The sequence below is a fragment of the Prionailurus bengalensis genome, chromosome B4, assembly GCF_016509475.1.
Source record: "Prionailurus bengalensis isolate Pbe53 chromosome B4, Fcat_Pben_1.1_paternal_pri, whole genome shotgun sequence".
Lineage (NCBI taxonomy): Eukaryota > Metazoa > Chordata > Mammalia > Carnivora > Felidae > Prionailurus > Prionailurus bengalensis.
This window is the reverse complement of record NC_057358.1, coordinates 2,946,448-2,972,205: the sequence shown is the minus strand read 5'-3', so window position 1 is coordinate 2,972,205 and position 25,758 is coordinate 2,946,448. Positions and strand designations below refer to the sequence as shown.

The 25,758-nt window shown below is 44.7% G+C and overlaps 1 protein-coding gene and 1 pseudogene across 2 annotated transcripts in view; both read left to right on the top strand.

The window, feature by feature from the left end:
* PITRM1 (pitrilysin metallopeptidase 1) overlaps positions 1–25,758 on the top strand; it is a 43,741-nt gene that overhangs the window by 6,999 nt on the left and 10,984 nt on the right. For both annotated transcript variants that reach the window (XM_043561587.1, XM_043561588.1), the window contains 8 exons: positions 1,044–1,204; positions 9,157–9,283; positions 9,549–9,637; positions 10,366–10,494; positions 11,125–11,238; positions 11,418–11,514; positions 12,042–12,176; positions 23,700–23,838. In XM_043561587.1, the coding sequence (XP_043417522.1) occupies positions 1,044–1,204; positions 9,157–9,283; positions 9,549–9,637; positions 10,366–10,494; positions 11,125–11,238; positions 11,418–11,514; positions 12,042–12,176; positions 23,700–23,838 (991 nt within the window). The remainder of the gene's footprint in view (positions 1–1,043; positions 1,205–9,156; positions 9,284–9,548; positions 9,638–10,365; positions 10,495–11,124; positions 11,239–11,417; positions 11,515–12,041; positions 12,177–23,699; positions 23,839–25,758) is intronic.
* Positions 25,321–25,489, top strand: LOC122474204 (annotated as a pseudogene).

Here is a 25,758-nt window from a genome sequence, read left to right as displayed (position 1 = left end):
ATAAGACGAGATGGCCAAGCTCCCGATTTTCTAGGACCCGGTGTTCCAGACCAGCAGCTCCCCCACTGCGGTCTCGGGCCTGGCATCTGGTCTGCGGGAGTCTGGGAGATAAAAGTGCGCGAGGCAGTGCTAGGACATGGCCATTTTTGCTCGTTCTTGCCCAAGTGCAGTTCCCGAGCCTGTGTTACGTGTTGTGCGAGCGAGAGCATTTATCGGATCCAGAAGCAGATAGGAAAATCCAGCGGTCTCCTGTTAAGCCAGACATTAGGAAGATTTATTTGCAGAATGTGCAGAAACAGTGCTGTTCTTCTCAGTGATATTTCTGCTTTGTTAAAAAATGTTTGCTAACGTGTAGTGATGGGTTAAGATCATGAGTGAACAGGTAACTTTTTTAAAAGGTCTCAGCTTTAATTTGTAACAGAAAAGCTATGTGTACACACACTCCTATGTAATCAGGAAACCCACCTCGTGGAAAGCTCTTTGGGGGCCTCCCTGAGTTTTAGGATATGAGGCTCTGGAGACCAGGTGGTGTGAGAGCCTCTCCCCGGGCCCCGTCCTCACAGCCCTTGGAGTTCTGCCCTGACGCGGGCTGCTTTCCTGCCCCGTCCTGCTTCCTTAGCCATTAATACTTGGTTCGGGCCCCGTGCCTTCCAGCACCTTCTGGAAATTCAAGTTAGAGTGACAGCCTTTGCTCCGGAAGCCCACGGACCCCCCCCCCCCGCCCCCGCAGCTCAACGGCAGGGACTCTTGCGCACTGTTGTGCATGCACACCGCTGCCCTGCGCTCTGCTGTGCACTTGCTGTGGGCCATGCACACTGCATAGTGAGTTTTCTTTTCTGAGACACGTCATCCCTGGGTCCTGTGCAGAAACCCTGGGTGGACTCTGTTAGACAGTATCTGCACCCACGGCCTTGTTTACATGGTCACAGTTTGAATCACAAGGTGTTACAGGTGTATCGCCCAGAGGGTTAGTAATTTGCTGTGTTGTAATGTAACAGTGTGTGTTATTTTACACTTCTGTGTATAATTTTTTTCGTTTGAAGACAGATAACGAGAGGATATTCTCGCAGCACCTTCAGAACCGACTCCTGCCTGACCACACGTACTCGGTCATCTCCGGGGGCCATCCGTTGTGCATCCCAGACCTCACGTGGGAGCAGCTTAAACAGTTCCACGCCACCCATTATCACCCTAGTAATGCTAGGTAACGTTTCAGTTTTAAAGCTGAGTTAATGGTGGGTTGATTCAGAGTTGTTTGCATACAGTAAGTGACACGGCTTCTCTCACGTGTGGCCAAGAACTGTTTGCTCAAGAGCTCTGTAAGGTTAGATGATTCTTAATGGATTGCCCCTCTTGCGTACGTGGACGCTCATTCTGAAAGTCTGCGGCAAGAACTTTTTATTGTTATCTTTTTTTAAAGTTTGTTTTTTTTTTAAATTTTGGGAAAGAGAGTGTGAAAGCAGGGGAGGGGCAGACAGAGAGGGAGACTCCCAAGCAGGCTCCGTGCTGTCAGTGCAGACCCCGACGTGGGGCTCAGTCCCACCAACCATGAGATCATGGCCTGAGCTGAAATCGGACGCTTTAACCGACTGAGCCACCCAGGGGTCCTGGTGGTTTACTTTTAGTAGTTAAATTTGTGTCCCTGGAGCACAAGGATGTGCCCTGCAGAAGTACCGAATCCACACTCGCTGATGCTTGCCTGAAAGCACCGAGTTCTTCCTTCTGGATTTTCAGGTGGTCCCCGGAATGGTCATCTGGCTGCGTGTTTTGTACAGCTGGTTTTCTCCGTGTAGACACATCTGGCGGGTTGGTGTTGTGGGATCCTGTGAATATTCTGTTCCTTGTCTGTGCTTTTATTTACTTATGGACTGACCCATGTTTATTGCCTGGAGCACTTCCTTTCGTAGAGTTGGCAAAGTTTTCCGAAGAATTCTCTAATTTCTTTTACGTTTAGCGGCTGGACCTCGTGAGGAGGCACTTCCCTCCTCAGTAGGGGCCGCCGGGTCACCCTGAAGTACAGTCTGAGGGCAGGGGCGGGTGCCTGCTGCTTCCTTGGCTGTTCTAGGGGGAGATGGTGACGTAGCTCCTCCAGGGATGACAGAAGAGGCTTTGTTTTTATAGATGTTGGCCTGTTTTATTGTAATACCACGATGACCTCATAGAAATATTTTTGTATATGTGTATAGTTGAGATTATATAATCAAATGAGATCTGTTGTCTTTTTTTTTTTTTCCCCTTATGCTCAAATTGTTTCAACTGTGGCCCAAGGAAAGTCATTTAATTGCCTTCTCTTTCTTACGGCTTCTTTGGTCTTCAGTACTAGCTTCTGTGCCCCTGCCCTGATCCAGGCGCGTCTTGCTCCAGATCTGGGTCAGTTCTTCGTGTAAGGAGCCCTGCGGCTGCATGGAAGCAGCCATGGTCTTTAGGGCCCGGGGTCTCCATGGACGCCAACGATGCTGCTGCTTACTGGTTGTCACTCTGGAAACCACGAGTGGAGAGTTCCAAAGGATCTTTCAGATATTAGTTCTCAAAATCCGATTTATTGATCTCATTGGGATATAGCTGACAGATGGCATTGCGTTAGGTTTAGGTGTGCAGCAAGGCGGTTTGGGTCACGTGGGTCACACGCAGTCCGCTGTGGTGACCTGTGGTCACCATGCTGTCCTTTATATCCCGGGGACTCACTCGCCTTACAACTTCAACTTTGGACCCCTTTGACCCGTTTCGCCCACCCCCTCCTTCTGGCAGCCACCACTCTGATTTCCGTATCCGTGAATCTTCGCTCGGAGAACAACGTACTAAAAAAACAAAACAAAACCAGATCAACTCTGTCTTTGTGCCCTTTGCCCCCTGGATGAATGTGCTGTCTTAAAAACATGTAATCTGGAATTTGTAGGCTCGGTCTAAACTTTGTGAACTTCTTCAGTTGTCAGCGTGACGGAGGACTGCATTCCTGTAGCTAAGGCCGTGAAACGTTTTAGCGTGCAACTTACTTTGTTGCTGGAACACCTTTATATAGTATGTTTAAAATAAACTTTTGGCAGGTTTTCATTTAACTACATCTTTCTGCATGATTTATGTTGTGTTTGAGCCACCTATCTTACAACAAGATCAAAAGCCTGTATTTGGTCTTTGTAGTTATAATGTAAGTGAAAAAAATGTGTTTTTATACAGACTTCATCTCAGTATGGGACACATTCGTCATGAGCTGCTCTCGGTGCATAACTTCCATTTTTACATTTCATTTTAGTTCTACTCTGGTCAACGTCTCATGTTGTAGGAGTTTCAGGTGGACGGTATTGTGATTCAGCAGTTCCACACATCAGTCGGTGCCCATCGGGGCTCCTGTCACCCCTTTCACGCCCAGCCACCTCCCCTCTGGCAACCGTCTGTTCCTTTTCTGCCATTAAGACTTGTTCTGGTTTGGGGGTGCCTGGGGGGCTCAGTCGGTTAAGTGCCGGACTCTTGATTTTGGCTCAGGTCGTGATCTTGTGGTTTGTGCATTCGAGCCCCACGTTGGGCTCTTTGCTGACTGTGTGAGGTCTGTTTGGGATTCCCTCTCTTTCTCTCTCTCTGCCCCTTCCCTGCTCACATGCAAGCGAGCTCACCCTTTCCCTCTCCCTCTCTCAAAAGAAACTTAAAACTAAAAAAAATAAAGACTTGTTTTGGTTTGTCTCCTTTTTTTCCCCCCTTTGTTCATTTGTTTTCTTTAAGTTCTACAGATGAATGAAATCACATGGTGTTTGTCTTTCTCTGACTGGAGTATTTTCCTTCGCATTATCTTCTCTAGCTCCATCCGTGTCGTTGCAAATGGCGAAATGTCATTCTTAGCATTCCATTCTGTGTATGTGTGTGTATTAATATGCGCACTGCGTTTTCCTTATCCATCTGTCGGACACTTTGGGACTTCCGTAAATAATTATGCTGCAATAAACACAGGGGTACCTACCTATATCCCTTTGAATCTGTTTTTGTATTTTGGGGGAACTACTCAATAGTGTGATTACTGGATAATGGGTTCTTTTGTGGTTCAATACAAATTTTAGGATTATTGTAGTTCTCTGAAAAATATTGGTGCTTTGATAGGGATTGCATTAAATCTGTAATGGCTTTGAGTGGTGTGGACATCTTAACAGTGTTCTTCCAATCCCTGAGCATGGGCTGTCTTTCCACTTGTTTGTGTCGTCTTCAATTTGTTTCATCAGTTTTTTATATTGTCTTTGGAGTACATATCTTCCACTCCTTGGTTAAGTTTTTTCCTAGGTATTTTATTATTTTTGGTGCAATTGTAAATGGGATTTTCTTACACAAAATTTCTTTTTCTGCTATTTCGTTATTAGTGTATAGAAACGCAACAGACTTCTGTATGTTGATTTTGTATCCTGTAATTTTGCTGAATTCACATATCAGTTCTAGCAGTTTTTGGTGGGGTCTTTAGGGTCTTGTATTGCATAATGTGTCATCTGCAAACACGGAAAGTTTTGGTTCTTCCTTAGCAGTTTGGACGCCTTTTATCCCTTTTGCTTGTCTGAGTGCTGTGGCTTGGACTTCCAGTGCCGTGTTGAATAAATGTGTGGTGACCAGGGTGGACATTCCCATCTTGACTTTGGGGAAAAAGCTCATTCAGTATGACGTTAGCTGGTGGTTTTTCATATATGGCCTCTGTTATGTTGAGGGGTTTCCCTGAAACCTGCTCTGTCGAGGGTTTTTATCATTAACGGATGTTGTTCTTTGTCGGATGATCTTATGGTTTTTAATCTTTTTTTTTTTTAAGTTTATTTTGAAAGTGAGAGAGAGTGAGCACATGCGTGAGTGGGGGAGGGGCTCAGAGGGAGAATCCCAAGCAGGCTCCACACTGGCAGCGTGGAGCCCGCTGCGGGGCTTGACCTCATGAACCATGAGATCACGACCTGAGCTGAAACCAAGAGTCAGACGTTTAACTGACTGAGCCACCCAGGTGCCCCTTTTATCATTTCTCTTACTGATGTGTGATGTAACACAGTGATTGATTTGTGAATATTGAACCATCTTTGCATCCTGAGAATAAATCCCACTTGATCACGGGGAAGAATTTTTTAAATACATTGTTAGATTTGGATTGCTAGTACTTTGTTAAGCATTTTTGTGACTGTGTACATCAGAGATAATGGCTGTAGTTCTCTTTTTTTGTGTGTGATATTTTTTTCTGGTTTTGGTATCGGGTAATGCTGGCCTCATAGAATGAATTTGGAAGTTTTCCTTCTTCATCTATTTTTGGGAAAAGTTTGAGAAGAATATTTACTAACCCTGCTTTAAATGTTTGGTAGGATTCGCTTATGATGCCATCTGGTCTCAGACTTTTGTTTATTGGGGGTTTTCAGTTACTGACTCAGTTTCTTTCCTGGTTATTGGTGTGTTCAAATTTTCTGTTCCGTTTTTGGTAGTTTATATGTTTCCAGGAATTTATCCATTTTTTTCTAGGTTGTCCAATTTGTTGGCATATAGTTTTCCATAATGTTCTCTTATAATCCTTTGTATTTCTGTGGTGCTGGTTGTTACTTCTGTCTCGTTTCTGATTTTGTTTGAGTCCTCCCTTTTTTGATGAGTCCATCTAAAGGTTTATCAGTTTTGTTGATCTTTTGAAAGAACCAGCCCTTGGTTCCATTGGTGTATTCTATTTTTTTAGTTTTGTGTATCATTTATTTCTGCTCTAATCTATTATTTCCTTTAATCTACTGGTTTGGTGTTTTCTTTGTTATTTTTCTAGCTCCTTCAGGTGTAAGGTTAGGTTGTCTGTTTGAGGTTTTTCTTGCTTCTTGAGGTAGGCCTGTATTGCTATAGACTTCCCTCTTAGAACTGCTTTTGGTTTATACCAACCAAAGGATTGGACCATTGTGTTTTCATTTTCATTTGTTTCCATGTCTTTTTTGATATCCTCTTTGATTTCTTGGTTGATTCATTTTTTAGTAGCACATTATTTAGCATCCATATATTTGTGCTCTTTCTGGTTTTTTTCTTGTGATTGATTTCTAGTTTCATAGTGTTATGGTCAGAAAAGATGTATGGTATGACTTCAGTCTTTTTGAGTTTGTTGAGACTTGTTTTGTGCCATAATATGTGATCTATTCTGGAGAATATTCCATTTGCACTTGAAAATAATGTGTATCTTGCTGTTTTAGGATGGAATGTTCTGAATATATGTTATATCCATCTGGTCCAGCATATCATCCAAAACCACAGTTTCTTTTTGATTTTCTGTTTAGATGATTTGTCCATTGATGTAAGTGGGGTGTTAAAGTTCCCTACTATTACTGTGTTCCTATCGATTACTTCCATTATGTTTGTTATTAGCTGCTTTATGTATTGGGTGCTTCTGTGTTGAGTGCATTAATATTATAGTTGTTATATCTTCTTTAAAAAAAATTTTTTTAACACTTATTTTAGAAAGACTGCAAGTGGGAGAGGGACAGAGAGAGAGGGAGACACAGAATTGGAAGCAGGCTTTAGGCTCTGAGCTATCAGCACAGAGCCCGATGTGGGGCTCGAACCCATGAACCGTAAGTTCATGATCTGAACCAAAGTCAGACACTTAACTGACTGAGCCACCCAGGTGCCCCTATAATTGTTCTGTCTTCTTGTTGGGTTGTTCCCTTTATGATTATATGGTGCCTTTCTTTGTTTCTTGTTACAGACTTTGTTTTCAAGTTTATTTCATCCAATGTAAGTATTGCTACCGTGGCTTTCTTTTCACTTCCATTTGTATGATAGATGTTTCTCCATCCCCTCACTTTCAGTCTGCAGGTGTCCTTAAGTCTGAAATGAGTCTCATGTAGGCAGCATATAGATGGGTTTTGGTTTTTTATGCATTCCATCACCCTGTATCTTTCGATTGGAGTATTTGGTTATGTATATTCAATTATTGATAGGTATGTACTTACTGCCAGTTTGTTACTTGTTTTATGATAATTTTTCTAGTTCTTCTCTCACTCTGGGTTGGTTTTCTTTAGTGATATACTTGGATTCTTTTTTGTTTGTTCTTTTCACATCTGTTACTGGATTTTGATAAACAGTTACCATTAGGTTTGTATATGTCCTCTTTAGCACATAGCAGTCTATATTAAGTTGATGGTTGCTTAAGTTTGAACCCATTTTTTATCCTTCCCCCATATTTTGGGTATATCGTGTCATATGTTACATCCTTTTATGTTGTGAGTCCCTTGACTGACTTTTACAGATACACTTGTTTTTACTGGTGTTGTGTTTCTTAATTTTCTTACTGTCATTAATGGTCTTTCCTTTCCACTCAGAGTCCCCTTCAACATCTTGTAGGGTTAGTTTAGTAGTCATGAACTTCTTTAATTTTTGTTTATCTGAGAAACACTTTATCTCTCATTCTGTTATGAATGATAGCCTTTCTGGACAGAGTATCATTGGCTGCAGATTTTTTCCTTTCAGCACTGTGAATACATCATGAACCTCCCTTCAGGCCTGCAAAGTTTCTGCTGAAAAATCCACTAACGGTCTAACAGGGTTTCCCTTGTATGTAACTTTATTTCGTGACTTTTAAAATTTCCTCTTTATCACTTTTTTTTCTATTTTAATTACTAGGTGTCCTGGCGTGGACCTCCTTGGGTTGATTATGTTCGGGGCTCTCTGGGCCTCCTTGATCTGGATTTCTTCCCCCAGATTAAGGAAGTTTTCAGCTGTTATTTCTTCAGATAACCTTTATGCCCCCTTTTCTCTCTTCTTCCTCTGGAATCCCTAAAATGCAGATGTTAACTACAGTTGATGATGTCACTGAGTTCCCTAAGTCTGTTGTCGTTTACAGAATTCTTGTCTCTCACCCGCTCAGATTGATTGATGACTTTCCATTGCTCTGTCCTCCAGGTTGCTGATTCCTTCTTCTGCTTCCTCCAGTCTGCTATTTCTCCCACCTAGAATATTTCAGTTTCACCTGTTGTGCTCTTCATCTCTGATTGGTCCTTTTTGGTCTGTGCTGGGGCCTCACTGAGGTCTTCCTCTCCTTTCTCAAGTCCAGGGAGTGTCTTTATGACCATTACCTTCAATTCTCTAGCAGGCACGTTGCTTTTCTCCATTTTGCTTAGGTTTCTTGCTGTCATTTTGTCTCCTTCTTTCAGTTGGGACACATTCCTGTGTGTCCTCATTGTCTCGCTCTCAGTATCCGTTCTGTGTGAAAGTCAGCTGCGTCCCCCGCTCTTGAAAGTAGTGGGCAGGTGCACACTTTTAACAAGGCGACACTGGTCCTCTGCCAGAGGGGATGTGCTGCCGTGCAGGAGACCGGGGTCAGTTGGGGAGATCTGCAAAGTGCGTGTGCGCGGGGCATGCAGTCTTACCAGGGTGCGTGTCCTCCGCTGGAGGTGATCGGCTGCTGTGGCTGCCACCCCTGTAAAGCATGCATTTAGGAAACACGGTGATGGGAAGGTGTGCCCTGGGCTCCTGTGGGAGGGGATCCCCAGCACTGGGGCTGAGGCGGGTAGGGTCGGGGTCGGGGGGCACAGTGTAAGCAGGTCTTTGCTCCTGGCGGAGTCTCCCGTCATCTCTGTCCCTCGGGACACGCTCTGACACCCTCCTGCCTGCCCCTCTGTTTCTCAAGCTGCTGCTTCTTTGCATTATGTCCACTGGCTGTTTGTTAGGCCCTCTCTTCAAGGGCAGGGACTCCGCTTCCTATCACCTCCAGGTTCTCCCAGAAAGAGCCTGCCAATTTTTAAAGTTCCAGCTTTAGGTCTCGCTAGTTGTCAGAACTCGTGAGATCCGGCCCCTCTCATTTTCAAAGCCACATATTACGGGGATTCATCTTTCCATGTGCTCTCCCCGGAGTGACAGTCTGTTTCTGTCCCCTCTCCCCGCCCATGGGCCCTTCCTCCAGCAGACGGTCTGCTGGTCCATTTAGCTCCCCACAGCGGCTCTGCCCCTCCTTCCCTCTTCAGTGTGTACTCTTCTCTGTGTATAGTTGTGGCGTTTGTTCTGGCAGTGTGCGCGTGGTTTCCTGGGTTATTTACCTAGATGGGACTAGATCTGGTTGTGTCTGTGGGATGAGGTGAGCTGAGCTGAGGGTTTTCCTACTCTGTGTACCTTCCATTTTATATGGAAAGACATCTGTGTAGATTCCCAATCGTGTAAACTGAGCTAGACTGATATATTCTCTCAACATTTCAGGTTCTTCACTTACGGCAATTTCCCGTTAGAACAGCATCTGAGACAAATTCACGAAGAAGCACTGAGTAAATTTGAGAAAATTAAGCCAAATACCTCAGTGCCCACTCAGAAGCCTTGGGATAAGCCAGTAAGTGCCCCATCCAGAGAATAGACACTGAGTACATTGAAATGGAGAGCCAAACTGCGTACTAATCACAGGGTTTTCAAATGTTGAGGGCTCTGCCTTGAACGTAAGAGCTTCTTGAGTCTAAGGAACAGTTATGTGTCTGAAAAGAAAGTTAATTTAGTGAAAAGCATCTCCTGGGCCACGTTATACACACACAGGGAACTTACTAGATTAAACCTAGTCTTTCTTACTCTGTCCCTACTTAAAGCATCGTGTCGCTTTACAGAGGGAGTTCCAGATAACATGTGGCCCAGACGCACTGGCTGCAGATTCCTCTAAACAGACAACCGTCGGGGTCGGCTTCCTCTTACCAGAGTAAGTGTCCACTGTGAACTGGGGAAAGTGCAGGTTAGCAGCTTTGGAGGTGAGTTTTCCAAGTGTAAATGGGTCGGCGGTCGGAATTTCCAAGTCCAGCAGCCGGTGGATGTCAGGGAGGGCTTTAGCAGCATCTGGGGTGGTTTGGGGGGAATCTCTTTCACTAGCTATCCAGAAAAATGTAACTTCTCTTCTCGCTGCTTTGCAAAGCTTATTTCTGTGGAGAAAGGTGGCTCGGACAGCGGTTAACATTTGTGGGGTGGGATCCCCGACGCCATTGAGCGGGAGAGGAGCACAGCGAACGCTGGCTTGACAAAAACGTACGACACACACAATCCTGTAGTTGTGGAGATGTGGACACGTGGGGCACGCGGGCAGGAAGGGGTCCTCCGCCGTGCTGCTCCTGTCGAGGTGTAGACAGTGCAGTTGTAATTGGGATGATACAGGTCGGAGTGCTTGGCACACTGTAGTATGATAGCATTCGATATGCGGCTAAATCAGCTTCATGGTTTGGGACCCCAAAATAATGCGGTTTACTAGAACTTTGCAAACCAAAAAAAAAATTATTCTCTCTTATCCATGTAAGTTAAAAATAGAGGTTAAAATGTAAGAATTTGTATTCGGTCAGCTTTGGAAATGAAAGTCGATTTATTGGTGATTTTAATGACTTTGAAAACATTAGTGAGGGCCAACGGTTTCCCTTTTTCTCCCCTGCCCTTTGCATTAAGCATCACTGATACGTTTGAAGCCTTCACGTTAAGCCTTCTGTCGTCCCTCTTGATCAGTGGACCTAACTCCCCCTTCTACAAAGCATTGATTGAATCTGGGCTTGGCACAGACTTCTCTCCTGATGTCGGGTAGGTTTCACGATCGGGTCCGTAGTCGCGGTTGGGGCCAGTTTTGACATTTGACGGTGTCTGGACACATTTTTGGTCGACACGACTAGGGAGGGGTGTCGGCACCTGGGGGGTGGGGTTAAGGATGTAGGATGCCTGACACCTCACAGTCGGGGGACGGTTCCGCTCCCGCCCCAAGCACAGAACTGTGCCTTAGATTGTGGGTCCAGGACAGATAATTCCATCTCCTGGAGGGGACGTTTGGAAAAAGAGAAAAGAAAGATCGCTTGTTCAAGATCTCAGGATGGCATACTGCTGCCCGTTTGAAAAGCCAGGTTGTTAAATACTCTCTCAAATCTTAAAATTTTGTAAAAGCGCAGCCGTTCTGTTTTTAGATTTAATTTTGCTATAACTCTATAAAGTTCAAATTGTATTGGTTTTTAGAAATGTTAAGTGGACACGCGTGTGACAGTGAGCACGGGTGTGCGCGGACCAAATGTCCGAGAGCACCGCCGTCACGGGCTTTTTCTTGGAGGACTCGGGAGCCTCTAGCGTCCGTGGCTGTGCGGTCGAGAGTGCGTGATCTTCCAGCGAGCACACCGCGCGCGGAACGTGTCCGCGGCTGCCGCACAGTCTGCCTTTGTGTCGTAGGTACAACGGCTCCACGAGGGAGGCCTACTTCAGCGTGGGCCTGCAGGGGGTCGCCGAGCAGGACGTCCAGGCCGTCCGGGACATCATCGACAGGACCATCGAGGAAGTACTCCAGTGCGTGAGGCTGCTGGCCGTCGCCGGGCCGACCTTCATCCCTGATGCTTTCCACGCGGGACCCCCCTCCCCACCCCAGCCGCATCGTTGGGCTTTTTTCCTCATAAAACGCGTATTCGTCCACTTACGGTTGTTTAGTGCCTCCTTGCAAATCATCATCTCCGTTCTCTGTTTTTTAGGACAGGATTTGAAGATGATCAAATAGAGGCTCTTCTACATAAAATCGAAATACAGATGAAGCATCAGTCTGTCAGCTTTGGACTCACCCTGACGTCTGTGTGTAATTTCTCACCTACCTCCTTCCTCTCGTGCTCTGTTTGTGGGTTTTGTTTTGCTTTAACTTTCATGACCAATGGGTATTTGACAGCTGAGGATACAGATATTCACAGCGCCTCTCATCTGAACCTTGAAAGCTGTGCCATTTTGGATCGGATATGTTTACTTTTAACTTAGTTTTATGATATGCTGTGTCTTTTTACCAGTGTAATCGGCTTTTTGGTAGCTTATGTTTCAAGGCAAGATAAGTTGACACAGAATACTTATGGATAGAGGTTTATAACTGTTGACTGTTGGTAATTATGCTTCTAAAAATTATTTCAAAACCCGTTCTTTATTTTATTAAGAAAAAACAGATCTGAAATGTTCCTGACCAAAGAATGACTTATCTTTGCTTTGAACCGTCATCTGTGGTATTTTTAGCCACAGAAGCTGGTGTTTTAGTAAACTGTCCCGTTTGCTGTTTACTGAGCAAGCGCAGAGCTCACAGATGAGGCGCGCTGTGGCTTTGAAATTGTCGGTTGCAGTACATTGCTCCCTGCTGGAACCACGACGGGGACCCGGTGGAGCTCCTGAAGCTGGGAAGTCAGGTGGCTCGATTCAGGCAGTGCCTCCGGGAGAATCCAGACTTCCTGCAAGAAAAAGTAAAACAGTATTTTAAGGTAAGAAACTTGGAGGATTTATGTGAATGCGGACAGCCTTGCTTAATTATTAAGTAATGCGCATAATAACTTAAAAAATGTAGTTTTCCGGATCCTGATGCAAGTTGGCTTTTTACGTGAATACCTGAGTGTGTTTTTTACAGAGGAATATAGGTGTGCGTGTGTGCTAATTAACAAAACATCTGCGGGCATTTTTTTCTGTTTTGTTGAAAGAAAGGTGAGACCATTCACCGCAGTTTTTTGGAAGGTTTTGATAAGAATTAGTGTTCCCTTGTCATTCAGAGTTTGGTGGAGTTCACCGCGAAGAAATACTGTACTGGGATTTTTTTCATTGGGAGTCTTTTGGTTTTTATTTTATTATTTTTAAATTTTTTTTGGTAAACGACTGACTCAGTGTCCTCGGTAGTTACTGATTTTCTCAGATTTTTCTGTTTCTTCACACTTCAGTCTGGGGGGTGTGGCTTTAGGAATTCGTCCATTTCTTCTAGGTTGTCCAGTTTGGCGTGGGATTGTCCAGTATTCCCTGGCATTCTTATTCCCTGATCTTTCTGATTCTGGTACTGTTGGTGCTAAGGCACCCCTCTCCATCTCTGCGTTTACTTGAGCCTCCCTTTTTTCTTGTCTGTCTGAAGGTCTGTCACGTCCAGCAGTCTGTGTGAAGAAGTCTTAGCCGTGATCTAATTTTTATCGTTTCCTTTATCCTGCTAGCTTTGTTTTGGGTGGATCCCACTTTTCTGTTTTCTGAATGTGTAGTGATAGGTTACCCATCGGGCTTTGTGGCCTTTCTTTGTTTTCAATGTACGTGTTTACTGTGTACACATCACTCTTAACGCGATTTGTGGGAGCCTATAGTTTTCAGTATGTTCTGCCTGTAGGCTCACCTGTCTCAGGGTATTTTTTCTTTAACTTACTGGTTGTTTAAGAATGTGTTGTGTAACTCCCTGTATTTGTTGATTTTCCAGTTTTCCTTCTATAAGCAATACCTCAGAGATATCGTGTGTATGGTTCCAGATCACGGCAGTAAAGTGAATATTGAAATAAAGCGAGTCAGGTGAATTTCTTGGTTTCCCAGTGCATGTAACAGTTATGTTTACTCTACACTGAAGTCTATTAAGTGTGCAGTAGCATCATGTCTAAAAAAACAACGTACATATCTTAGTTAAAAACACTTTATTGCTAAAAAATGCCAACCACCTGAGCTTTCAGGGAGCCCTAATCTTTGCTGGTGGAGGGTCCCGTCTCCATGGTGATGGCTGCTGACGGATCAGGGTGGCGGTTGCCGAAGGTTGGGATGGCCGTGGCAATTTCTGAAATAAGATAGCTAATGAAGTTTGCCGCGGCGACTGACCCTTCCTTTCACGAATGATTTCTCTGTAGCAGGTGATGCTGTTTGATAGCATTTGACCCACAGGAGAACTTTCAAAATTGAAGTCAATGCTCTCAAACCTGCTGCTGCTTTACAACTGAGTTTGTGTCATATCCTGAATCCTCTGTTGTCATTTCAACAATCTTCACAGCATCTCAGCAGGAATAGATTCCATCTCAGGAACCCATGGGAAGCAACTCCTCATCCGTTCAAGTTTTATCCTGAGATTGCAGCCATTCAGTCCCATCTCAAGGCCCCACTTCTGATTCTGGTCCTCTCGCTGTTTCCACCTCATCTGCAGTGACTCCCTCCACTGAGGTCGTGAGCCCCTCACAGTCATCCACGAGGGCTGGAACCAACTTCTCCCAACTCCTGTTATCCTGCGAATGTTGATATTTTGACTTCTTCCCACGAATCATGAGTGTTCTTAATAGCATCTGGAATGGAGAATCCTTTCCAGAAGGTTTTAAATTTATTGTGCCCAGATCCATCAGAGGAATGGCAGCGATAGCCTCATGGAATGTATTTCTTAAATAATAAGACTTGACAGTTGAAATGACTCCTTGAGCCATGGGCTACGGCATGGGTGTTGTGTTAACAGGCATGAGAACAATAATAATGCCATTATCCATTTCCATCAGAGCTCTTGGGTGACCAGGTGCATTGTCAATGAGCAGTCATATTTTGAGAGGAGTCGCCTTGAGCAGTGGGGCTCAGCAGTGGGCTTAAAATACTCAGGAAACTACGGGGCACCTGGGTGGCTCAGTCAGTTGAGCGACTGACTCTTGGTTTTAGCTCAGGTCATGATCTTGAAGTTCATGAGTTTGAGCCTCACATCGGGCTCTGTGCTAACAGTGCAGAGCCTGCTTGGGATTCTCTCTCTCTTTCTCTCTATGCCCCTCCTCTGCTTGTGCTCTCTCTTCATTTCTGTCTCTCTCAAAATAAATAAAAAAATGTTCAGTAAGCCATGTTGTAAACAGAAGTGCTGTCATCCAGGCTCTGTTGTTTCATTTCCAGAGCACAGGCAGAACGGATTTAGCATAGTTCTGAAGGGTGCTAGGCGTTTTGGAATGGTCAATGGGCATTGGCTTCAACCCGAAGTCACCAGCTGCATTAGCCCCTGACAAAAGTCACCCTGTCCTTCAAAGCTTTAAAACCAGGCGTTGACTCCTGTCTAGCTATGGTAAGTCCTAGGTGGTGTCTTCTTCCCTCTATGGCCATTTCGTCTACATTGATCATCTTTCATTTAGTGTAGCCAACGTTAATAACTTCCTGGTTAATACCTAATATTTATCTGGGTAACTCGCTCCTTCCCCTTGCGCTGCCGTGTTTGGAGACGACTTTTCAAAGCTCTGCCTGCTTCAAGCTCCTGCAGCTTCCCCTCGCCTGTCAGCCTTCCTAGAATTGAAGAGAGGTCGGGCCTTGCCCTGGGTGAGACTACGGCTTAAGGGAATGTTAGGACTGGTTTGATCTTCCATCCAGACCCCTCAAACTTGTCTCTGTATCAGTAGTAAGGTGATTTCATTTCTTACTTGTGTGTTTCCTGGACCAGCACTTTTCATCTGCTTCGAGAACTTGTCCTTTGCATTCACAGCGTGGCCAACCGGTGCAAGGGCTGGGCTTGGCTTCTCCCAGCTCTCAACATACCTTCCTCAGTAAGTTAATCATTTCTAGCTTTATTTTATTTTGAGAGAGAGAGAGAAAAAAGAGAACGAATGCACAAGCAGGGGAGGGCAGAGAGGGCGAGAATCCCAAGCAGAGTCCGCACTGTCAGAGGCCGTGTAGGGCTCCATCTCGTGGACTGAAATCATGACCTGAGCAGAAATCAAGAGGCAGACGCTCAACCAACCAAGCCACCCAGGCACCCCTAATTGTTTTGAGCTTCTTTGTGAGAGATGTGTGACTTTTCACTTGAAGACTCAGAGGCCGTTGTAGGGTTAATGTTTGGCCTAATTTCAATACTGGTGTGTGACAGGGGATAGAGAGGCCCGAGGAGAGGGAGAGAGACCAGGGAATGGCGGGTGGAGCAGTCAGAACACACACCTTTATCGATTAAGTTCACCGTCTTGTGTGGGTGTGTTCACGTCTCCCCAAAACATTACAGTAGTAGCCTCAGCGATCACCGATCACAGATGAGCATAATAAATACAAGGAAACCGTCTCAAACATGGCGAGAATTACCACGATGTGGCACAGAGACAGGAAGCGAGCAGATGCGGCTCAGCGCAGCGCTGAGACCTTCAGTTTGTGCGAAAAATGCAGTATTTGCAAAGCTCGTTAAAACGGAGCACAAGAAAATACGCCTGTGTGGAATACAAAACAGTCCCCTAACTCTGTGAACATTCTGGTTATTTTTATGCAGGTTCTTCTCTTTTCCCCGTAAGGGCAGCTACCGTCTGTCACCTGCAGTGCAGTCACAGTATTGACCGTTCCCCATGCTGTTCCTTCCATGCTCGTGATTTGTTCATCGCATAACCGGAAGCCTTGACCTCCCACTCCTCATCACCCGTTTTGTTCATCCTCACCCCTCCCCCCTCACGGCAAGCATCAGTTCTCTGTATTTATGGCTGCGTTTCTGCTTTTTTTTTTTCTTTTTTTAATGTTTATTTACTTATTTTGAGAGAGAAAGAGCCCATGCGAGTAGTGGAGGGGCCGGGGGGGTGGATGGGGAAAGAATCCCAAAGAGGCTCCGGCAGAGCCGATCCTGACACGGGGCTGGACCTCATGAACCATGAGATCATGACCTGAGCGGAAATCGAGAGTCGGGCACTCAACCACCTGAGCCACCAAGGCACCCGTTTCCGCTTTTGTTTTTTAGATTCCACGTGTAAGTGAAAACACGTCCTTGGTCTTTCTCTGACTTGTTTCATTTAGTATAATGCCTTCTGGGTCCCTCCACGTTCTTGCAAATGGCAAGATCTCATTCTTTATGGCTGAGTAACATCCCATTGAATGTATAGCACATCTTCATTGTTTATCAGTGCACATTTAGGCTGCTTTCGTATCTTGGCTGTTGTAAATGAAGCTGAAGTAAACACACGGGCTCGCAGATCTTTTCAAATGAGTGTTTTCGTTTTTTTCTCTGTACATCTCCAGTAGTGGAATGACTGGATCATAGGTTATTTCTATCTTCAGTTTTTTAGGGAACCTCCATACTGCCTTCCGCAGCGGCCACCCCAGTTTACATTCCCACCAAAAGCGCGCAAAGGCTCCTTTTTCTCCAATGCTCGCCAACACCTGTTATTTCTTTTGAGTCCGGCTATTCTGACAGGTGTGAGGTGGTACCTCATTATGGTTTTGATTTGCACTTCCCTGGTGGTGAGTGATGACGTTGAGCGTTCATTGTGTCTCGTGGCCATCTGTGTCTTTGGAGAAGTGTCTCTCACTTATTTTTATGCCGGTACCGTGATGTTGCAATTGCGCCTGCTTTTGTAATATGACTGGAAGTCTGGAATGGCGGTGCCTCCGGTTTCCTCTTTCAAGGTTCCTTTGACTAGTCAAGGTCTTTTGTGGTTCTATACAGAGTTTAGTATTGTTTGTTCCAGTTCTCTGAAAAATGCTGTCGGCATTTGAACAGGGATTGTATTCAATCTGGAGATAGTTTGGGGCAGTATAGACATTTTAACACTGTTTGTTTTTCCAACCCATGAGCATGGAATGTCTTTCTGTTTCTTTGCATCGCCTTGAATTTTTTTTATCCGTATTTATAGTTTTCCAAGTATGGGTTTTTCAACTCTTCAGGTAAGTTTTGTCTTGGATATTTTACTGTTTTTTGTGCAGTTGTAAATGGAATAGTTTTCTTAATTTCAGTTTCTGTTGCTTTGTTATTAGTATATAGGAATGCAGTAGATTTCTGTGTGCTGATTTTGTATCCTGTGGCTTTGCTGAATTCATGTATCAGTTCTGGTTTTTTGGTGGAGTCTTTAGGGTTCGCCGTATGGTCACATGTCCTCCATAAATGGTGAGTTTACTTCTTCCTTACCAATTTGGATGTCTTTTATTTCTTTTTGTCGTCTGATTGCTGTGAAGGCCAGGCCTTACAGTACTGTGTTGAATAAAGTGGTGAGAGTGTACATCTCTGTCTTCCTTCTGACCTTAAGGGAAAAGCTCTCAATTTTTCACCATTGACTATGATACTAGCTGTGGGTTTCTCATATAAGGCCTTTATTATGTTAGGTATGTTCCCTCTCAACCTGCTTTGCCGAGGGTTTTATCCTGAATGTATGTTGTACTTTGTCGAATGCTTTTTCTGCATCTGTTGAAATGGCCATATGTTTTATCCTTTCTCTTGCTGATGTGATGCATCACACTGATTACTTGCAAATATTGAACCACCCTTGCTTCCCGGAATATATCCCACTTGATTGTGGTGCATGATTTTTTGTTGTTAACTTGCTGAGACTTGTTTTGTGGTCTAATATGTGATTCTGGAGAATGCTCAATGTGCACTTGGAAATAATATGTATTCTGCTGTTTCAGGATGGAATGTTCTGGATAATATCTGTTAACTCCTTCTGGCCCAGTGTGTCATTTCAAAGCCACTTTTGCTTGTTGATTTTCTCTTTTGATGATCTGTTCATCCATTGTTATTGTATGATTGTCGAGTAAATCCTTTATATTTGTTATTAACTATTTTATGTATTTGGGTGCTACCATGTCGGGTGCATAAATATTGACAATTTTGACATCTTCTTGTTAGATTGTCCCCTTTAATATCATATGGTGCCCTTCTTTCTCTCTTGTTAGAGTCCGCTCTGAAATCTGTTTTATCCGATGTAAGGATTGCTGCCCCAGCTTCCTTTCACCATCTGTTTGCACGACAGGTGTTTCTCCATTCCTCTTGCTTTCAGTCTGCAGGTGTCTTTCTGTCTGAAATGAGTCTCTTGCAGGCAGCATGTCGATGGGTCTTATTTTTTTTTTTTTTTTACCCATTCTGTCACCCTGTTTCTTTTGATCGGAGTGTTTAGTCCGTTCACATTCAGAGTAATTATGGGGACACCTGGGTGGTTCAGTCCGTTAAGTGTCCAATTCTTGATTTCATCCCATGTCCATGATCTCGTAGTCGTGAGATCGAGCTCTGCATCGGGCAAGCCTGTTTGAGATCTTTCTCTCTGTCTTTCTCTCTGCTCGTTCTGTACTTGCGCACACATACACACGTTCTCCGGAAAAAAAAAAAAAAAATCAAAGTAATTATTGATAGGTGATGTGGGAAACAGGCAAATGAAAAATGAAATGTCCTTACTGCCTACAGTCCATTGACCATCTTTGACACAGGCAGAGTGACCTCCCTCTGCTGCCTCGACAGTGACACTTTGCTAAAGGGCAAAAGGCAATCGAAGCTTAACATTATCCTGACCTCCGGGATCCTGTAAGTCTACTTTAACATATAAAAATTACTTTGAAAACTTCCTTTATCTCTGCCAAATATATGCTAGCAATCATTCCCCAAGCACATGGCTCACTGATGTACATCTCTAGGGTCTCATGACCAAGGTTTACTAAACAGTAATAAATGATCTTTTCCTAACAGTAGCTAGTCGCCTCAGGGTCCTGGAAACCTTGTTTCCAAAATACCTTGGGGGTTTGTGCTGTCCCTGATCCCCTCCCAACCTGAAGGTAGTCAGTCACCCGTCACAACCCCGGTGGAGCTTTCCGCCCTATGGGTCCCACCCCTGGGCTTTAATAAACCAACTTTTTGCACCAAACACACCTCATGAATTCTTTCTTGGCCATCGGCTTCAAACCCCAGCATTTTCTACATCAATAGGTGTGTACTTCTATTTTGTTACTTGTTTTGTGGTCGTTTCCATAGATTTTCTCTGATCCTTTCTTCTCGTGCTTTCATGGTGTGTTGACTTCCTTTAGTGATATACTTGGATTCCTTTTTGTGTTTGTGTATCTATTACTGGTTTTTGATTTGTGGTTACCATTCAGCCTGTGTATAACATTTTCTCCATTCAGCAGTCTATATTCAGTTGACTGGTCACTTAAATATGAACCCATTCTTTAACATCTCTTTCCCTCACATTTTAAGTATGTGGTGTTGCACCTCTTTTTATTTTATGAATCCCTTGACTGATTTTTGCACAAACACTTGTTTTTACTGCACTTGTGTTTTTACTTTTCATAATTGCACTTGGAGTCCCCTTTAATATTTAATATTTAATATCTCTTTGCAGGGTTGGCTTAGTGGTCATGAACTTTTTTAGTTTTCATTTTCTGAGAAACTCTTGATCTCTCCTTCTGTTCTGAACGATAGCCTTGCTAGATAGAGCATTCTTGGCTGCAGAGTTTTCTTCTTTCAACTGTGAATATATCACTCCACTCCCTTCGGGCCTGTAAAGTTTCTGCTGAAAAATCCATTGATAGCCTTGTGGGGATTTCCCTTGTGTGTAATGTCTTTTCTCTTGCTGCTTTTGAGATTTTTTTCTTTATCACTACTTTCTGCCATTTTAATTACTGTGTATCTTGGTGTGGACCTCCTTGGGTTGATTTTGGGTCAGAGGGGCATCTTTGTGCCTCCTGGATCTGTCATCTGTTAACGTCCCCAGATTAGGGAAGTTTTCAGCTACTATTTCTTCAAATAAATTTTCTGCCCCTTTTCTGTCTCTTCTTTTGGGATCCCTATACTCTGTTGGATGGGAGTCACTGAGTTCCCCAAGATTATTCTCAATTTGCGTAATTTTTTCCCCTCTCCTGTTTATCTTGGTTACTTTCCGTTACTCTGTCTTCCAGGTCACTAATTCGGTCCTATGCTTCATCTAGTCTGCTGTTTATTCCATCAGTTGTATTTTTTATTTTATCTGTTTCACTTTTGTCTCTTGCTGTGGTTTGGTCCTTTCTTTTCATTTGGGACATATTCCTCTGTCTCCTCATTTCGTCCAACTCTCTGTATCTGTTTCCGTGTGTTTAGAAAGTGAGCTACTTGTCTTGCTCTTAACAGTAGTGGCCTTATGAAGATGCCCTGTTGTGCCCGGCAGTGCAGTGTCCCCTGCTCCGCAGGGCCTGGCACTTCAGGGGGTGTCTCCTAGGTAAGTTGTGTGCCCTGCTGTTGGGCCCTGTCCTCTTCTTCCTTCAGTCTGCTTGTCTGCAGAGGCTCTCTATGCCTTGTGGGCAGTGTTTGTTCTCCAGCAGGTGTGGGGCACGATATAACAAGATATGCAGTGGTCTGCTTGAAGAATGAGTCCTTCCCCTGCTGCCACTGGAACTGAGGTCCTTCAAAACACGTGGGTCGGAGATGTGGTGTTGGCAGGGTTTGTGCCAGTCTTCTGGGGGAGGAGCCCACAGTGCCAGGACTGAGGCGAGTGTGACTAGGAAGAACAGATCCCTGGAAGCCTGGGGGAGGCGTGGCTTGGTGCAAGCCAGTTTCATAAAGAGTGTGAGTGTGCTGCTGATTCCCATGGGTGGCCGTTGTTTGTGCTGGGGATGGGAGAGGAAAACGGTACGGGTCACCTCCCTTGTTCCTGGAGGGGTCTCCCTTGATCCCTGTCTCTCTGGGCCTCGCTGTGAGTCGGTCACTCTCCTTCCTATCTGCCCCTGACATTTCTCAAAGTGCTGTATTTGCAAAGACTTTTTGGTGTGCTGTCTCTTTAAAGGTGGGAATTCCACTTACTAACATCTTCTCATGCTGATTTTTAGAATTACAGGCTTCGGGTGGTGCCTGGGTGGCTCAGTTGGTTGAGTGTCCCAACTCTTGATTTCAGCTCAGGTCACGATCTCACAGTTCGTGAGATTGAGCTCTGCTTCAGGCTCTGTGCTGACAGTATGGAGCCTGCTTGGGATTCTTTCTCTCTCTCCCTCTCTCTCTTCCCCTCCCCTGCTCATGCACTCTCTCTCTCTCAAAATAAATAAACATAAAAAAAAAAAAAAAAAAAAAAAAAAGAATTGCAGGCTTCAGGTGCCTGGGTGGCTCAGTCAGTTGAGTGTCCCAACTCTTGAATTTGGCTCAGGTCATGATCCCAGGCTCATGGGATCAAGCCCCATGTTGGGCTCCATGCTGAGCATGGGCCCTGCTTAAGATTCTCTCTCTCTCCCTCTCTCTGCCCCTCCCCTGCTTGCACACACTCTCGCTCTGTCTCTCAAATAAAAAATATTAAAAAAAAATAAAATTCCAGGCTTTATGCCCCACTAGGTGTAAGAACTGACAATTCTGCCAGAGTCCAGGTCGTTCTTTGGGTTGTGTGCACTGATGTGGGTGTCCCTGGGACCAAGTGAGCTTACAGTCCTCCTCCTGTGCCATCTTCCCAGCCGACCTCCTGCTGTTTTGATGACTACGGTTTTGGAGTAAATCTTGAGATCTAGCATTCTATGTCCAGCTTTGTTCTTTCTCAAAATTGCTTTGGCTGTTTGGGGTCTTTTGGGTTCCGTAAACATTACAGGATTATTCTAGTTCTGTGGAAAATGCTGTTGGTGGTTTGATAGGGATTACACTGAATCTGTAGAGTGCTTTGTAGTGTAGGCACTTAACAGTGTGATTTCTTCCAGTCCGTGAGCATGGTGTGTCTTTTCTGTGTGTGTCGTCTGCAGTTTCCTTCATCAGTGTTTCCGAGTTTGCAGAGCACAGGTCTTTCGACTTTTTGGTTAGGCTTATTTCTGCGTATTATTCTTTTTGGTGCACTTATAAATGGAACTGTTTTCTTAATTTCTCTTTCTACTACCTTTGTATTGGTGTATAAAAACATCCAATATCTATGTATTAACTTTCTGAATTCGTTTATTCTCACAGTATTTTTGGTGGACTCTTTAGGGTTTTCTTTGTATGGTATCATGTCATCTACACACAGTGACAATTTTACTTCGTCCTGCCTCATTTAGATGCCTTTATATTTCTTGTCTGATGGCTACAGCCAGGACTTCAGGACTATGTTGAATGAAAGTGGTGACAGTGGACATCCTTGTCTTGTTCTTGATCTTGGAGCAGAAGCTCCCAGTTTTTCCCCTTTGAGTGTGATGTTAGCCCTTGGTTTGCCATACATGGCCTTCATCATGCTCAGCTGTGTTCCCTCTAACTCCACTTTGTCGATAGTTTTTATCATGAACATATGTTGAATTTTGTCAAATGCTTTTTCTGCCTCTATCAGCGAGTAATCATTTTAATGTTAGTGTTGAATGTGGTTTGCTGATAATTTATTGATGATTTTGCATCTGTGTCTATCAGGGATACTGGCCTCCTGTTTTCGTTTATGTAGTGCCTTCTGGAGTAGTTTGAGGAACGTAGATGTTAACTCTTTAAACGTTTGGTAGAATTCACCTGGGTGAAGCCTTGACTTTTGTCGAGAATACAACAGTCCCCTAAATGTGTGGGTATTTTGGTCTTTATGATGGATTCTTTTGATGCTTGCTCATTTGTTTGCATTGCTTTAGGGCATTGTACTTGGTGTGTGTTCCGTGGAAGATGACCATGAATGTGGTGGGACTTGGAAGGCTTCACCATGGGGCTTGGACTGTTGTGTAGTGAAGGGTCGCTCGGTTGTGCACTGTGCACATATTTTGGGCACATATTTGGGACGGTAGGGCATAGGTCGGCCACTCGACCTGCCATCTGTTACTACAGGTTACTTTGTATAAAGTTTGTATTGTAGTGCGGTTCTCTCTCCTCTCTGTAGTGCTACAGACAGGTGTGCTGTGTGCTGTGTGTGTGTGTGTGTGTGTGTGTGTGTGTGTGTGTGTTGTTGAGTGAGAGACGCACATTAAATAATCTAACATTTTTACATTAGGTGGATATTTACTTTGTCCTCATAATTGACAAAATCCTGAAGAATTTAGTTCTAACCTTTAAGAAGTCTAGATAAACATTACATTAGTTTCTTCAGTTCTTTTTGATTTAGACTAAAGTCAAAGATGTATAATGTCCAAATGTGCAAGTAAGGTATAAAGAGAATGTTCAACGTCGATAGGTTCCTGGTTTAGACCTGGTAACCGTAACAGTAAGCACCCAGTAGTGAGAAGGACAGCGTGTGTGAGGGTGATGGCTGGGGTCTCACGCGGCTCGTGCGCTTTCCGTAGGGCCACCTTTGAGGTATATGTTCTGTCGTCATGGCTATTTAAAACGGGTGGTGCACCTGCCGGCCCGTGGAATGGCGCTAGCGGCTCGTCAGCAGGTTGGCCTCCAGTGAAACTTGTTTCAGCTTCTCTTTTTGTTGCTGTGCCTTTTGCAGAATAATCCGCATAAGCTGACTTTGTCGATGAAACCCGACGACAAGTATTTTGAGAAACAAGCACAGAAGGAGACAGAAAAACTGAAGCAAAAGATCGACTGTCTTTCCCCGAAAGACAAGAAGCAGATCTATGAAAAAGGTCAGATGTTTAGTCTCGTCCCAATTCCCTAGCCTTCCCCCAACCCCAGGGAACTCTGTGAAACGAGAGGATAGTTGGAAGCAAGTAGCATTTGAACTAACACGTATTTATTGGGCACCGACAAAGGTCACAGCTGGATGCAATGGCTTCAACTCCAGTAGGATCGCCCTGTTCTCAGAAGCTTCACCCTGTGGGTGAGGAAAGGGGGAGCGCTAGAGAGGAAAGGCACTGTGGTCCGCCCCCCCCCCCCCCACACACACCCTGTGACCCACGGTCACCCGCGGGCCGGAAGCGACTCGGCTTGTGCGTTGTCAGAGCCGTGTCATGGTGCCTGCATCTCTCATGTCTTTCGCCCACAGCACCAGGACGCATTTGGAGAGAGCCAGACACCGCGTTCACGTAACCTTTTTTTCAGTTCATCGTTGTCACTGCTCTGTGTCGCCATCAGTTGTTGTCACTCTTGCTGTGCCGAGTTTATGAATTGAACTTGATTATGCGTACTACGTATATACAGGGTTTGGCCCTATCGATGGTTTCAGGCATCCACTGGGGAGTTCAGAACATACTCCCCCCGGTCGTGACACACGGCGGGGGGCCGGGTGGCGCAGGCCTGGGTGCAGACAGAGACGGGTACCTAATCCCTTCCTGGGCTAAACACACCGTAAGGCCCAGTGGTCTCCTCCACATGATGTGCCCAAAAGAAACGACAGCACATGTCCACACAAACTGGAAACCGCTCACGTTTCCATCAGCCCGGTATATCTGTGCAGTGACAATACTGTTCAGCCACAAAGAGGAGCAGAGACGATGCACTTGATAGTGACGAGAGCCTCAAAAGCATTGTGCTAAGTGAAGTTAGCCAGGCCGAAACAGTGCCTGCTGCCCAGTGAGTCATTTACATGGAACTGTAGAAGCAGTGAAACTATACTGACAGAAGGCGAGTGAGCCCGGGGGTTGCCTGCAGGGAGCCAGGAGGGAACGTTTTGGGGGCGGAAATGATACCGCAGTGTGATGATTATACAACTTTACGCGTTTGTAGAATTTATTGAATTGTATCTTCAAAACTGTGGGTTTTAGCGTAGGTAAATTACACGAGTAAATAAAGTCTATCAGAATAGATCTGCAGGACACAGGGACACGGCCACCCCGCCAGAATAGCAGTTGGCTGGGATCACGTGAGGGATTATCAGGCTTATCGGGCAGCGGAGTTGGCTTTAGGTAGGAAGTCAGTAACGCTAAGGTTCAGATGATTTAGTCTATCTAGTAAAGGTAATTTGAGCATGTAAGCTGTTACTCTTTACCTTGGAGTCCTGGTTTTTGCATACAGCTCTTTTAAGCTCTTCATGAGTGTAGCCAGCTAATTGTGAGTAATCGTAAACGGAGCTCGCTAATTGTGAGTAATATAATAATAATTCCTTCTGTTTTATGAGTGCTGGTCGTCAAGTTCCGTCTTCCTTTTTTAAACTGAGGTGTAATTAATTGATTGCTTCTTGGCCTTTTGGCTGAGGTCAGCTGTACTGTCTGTTCTGATACGTTTAATATCTGATATGTTCTCTGTCCGAGGACAGTCTTCTAAATGGATTTATTAATAAGTTCATAAGGAAGAGATACAGCTGGTACAGCATTATTTTAGCTTCAGGATATAGCAGTGAGTTGACATTTGTACATCTTGCAAAATGATCACAGGGCAGCTAGTCAGCATTGTCCCCACACGGTTGCAATTTGTCTTTCGTGGGATGAGAACTTGTGACATGTGTTGTCTTAGCCACTTTCACACATGCAGCACAGCGTTCTCACCTACAGTCCCCGTGCTGTGCGGTCCGTGCCGTGACTTTAGACTGTAAGTTTGTACCTTTTGACCCTTTCACCCATCCCTCACACGCCTCCCACCAACCTCTGGCATCCACCAGTCTGTCGTCG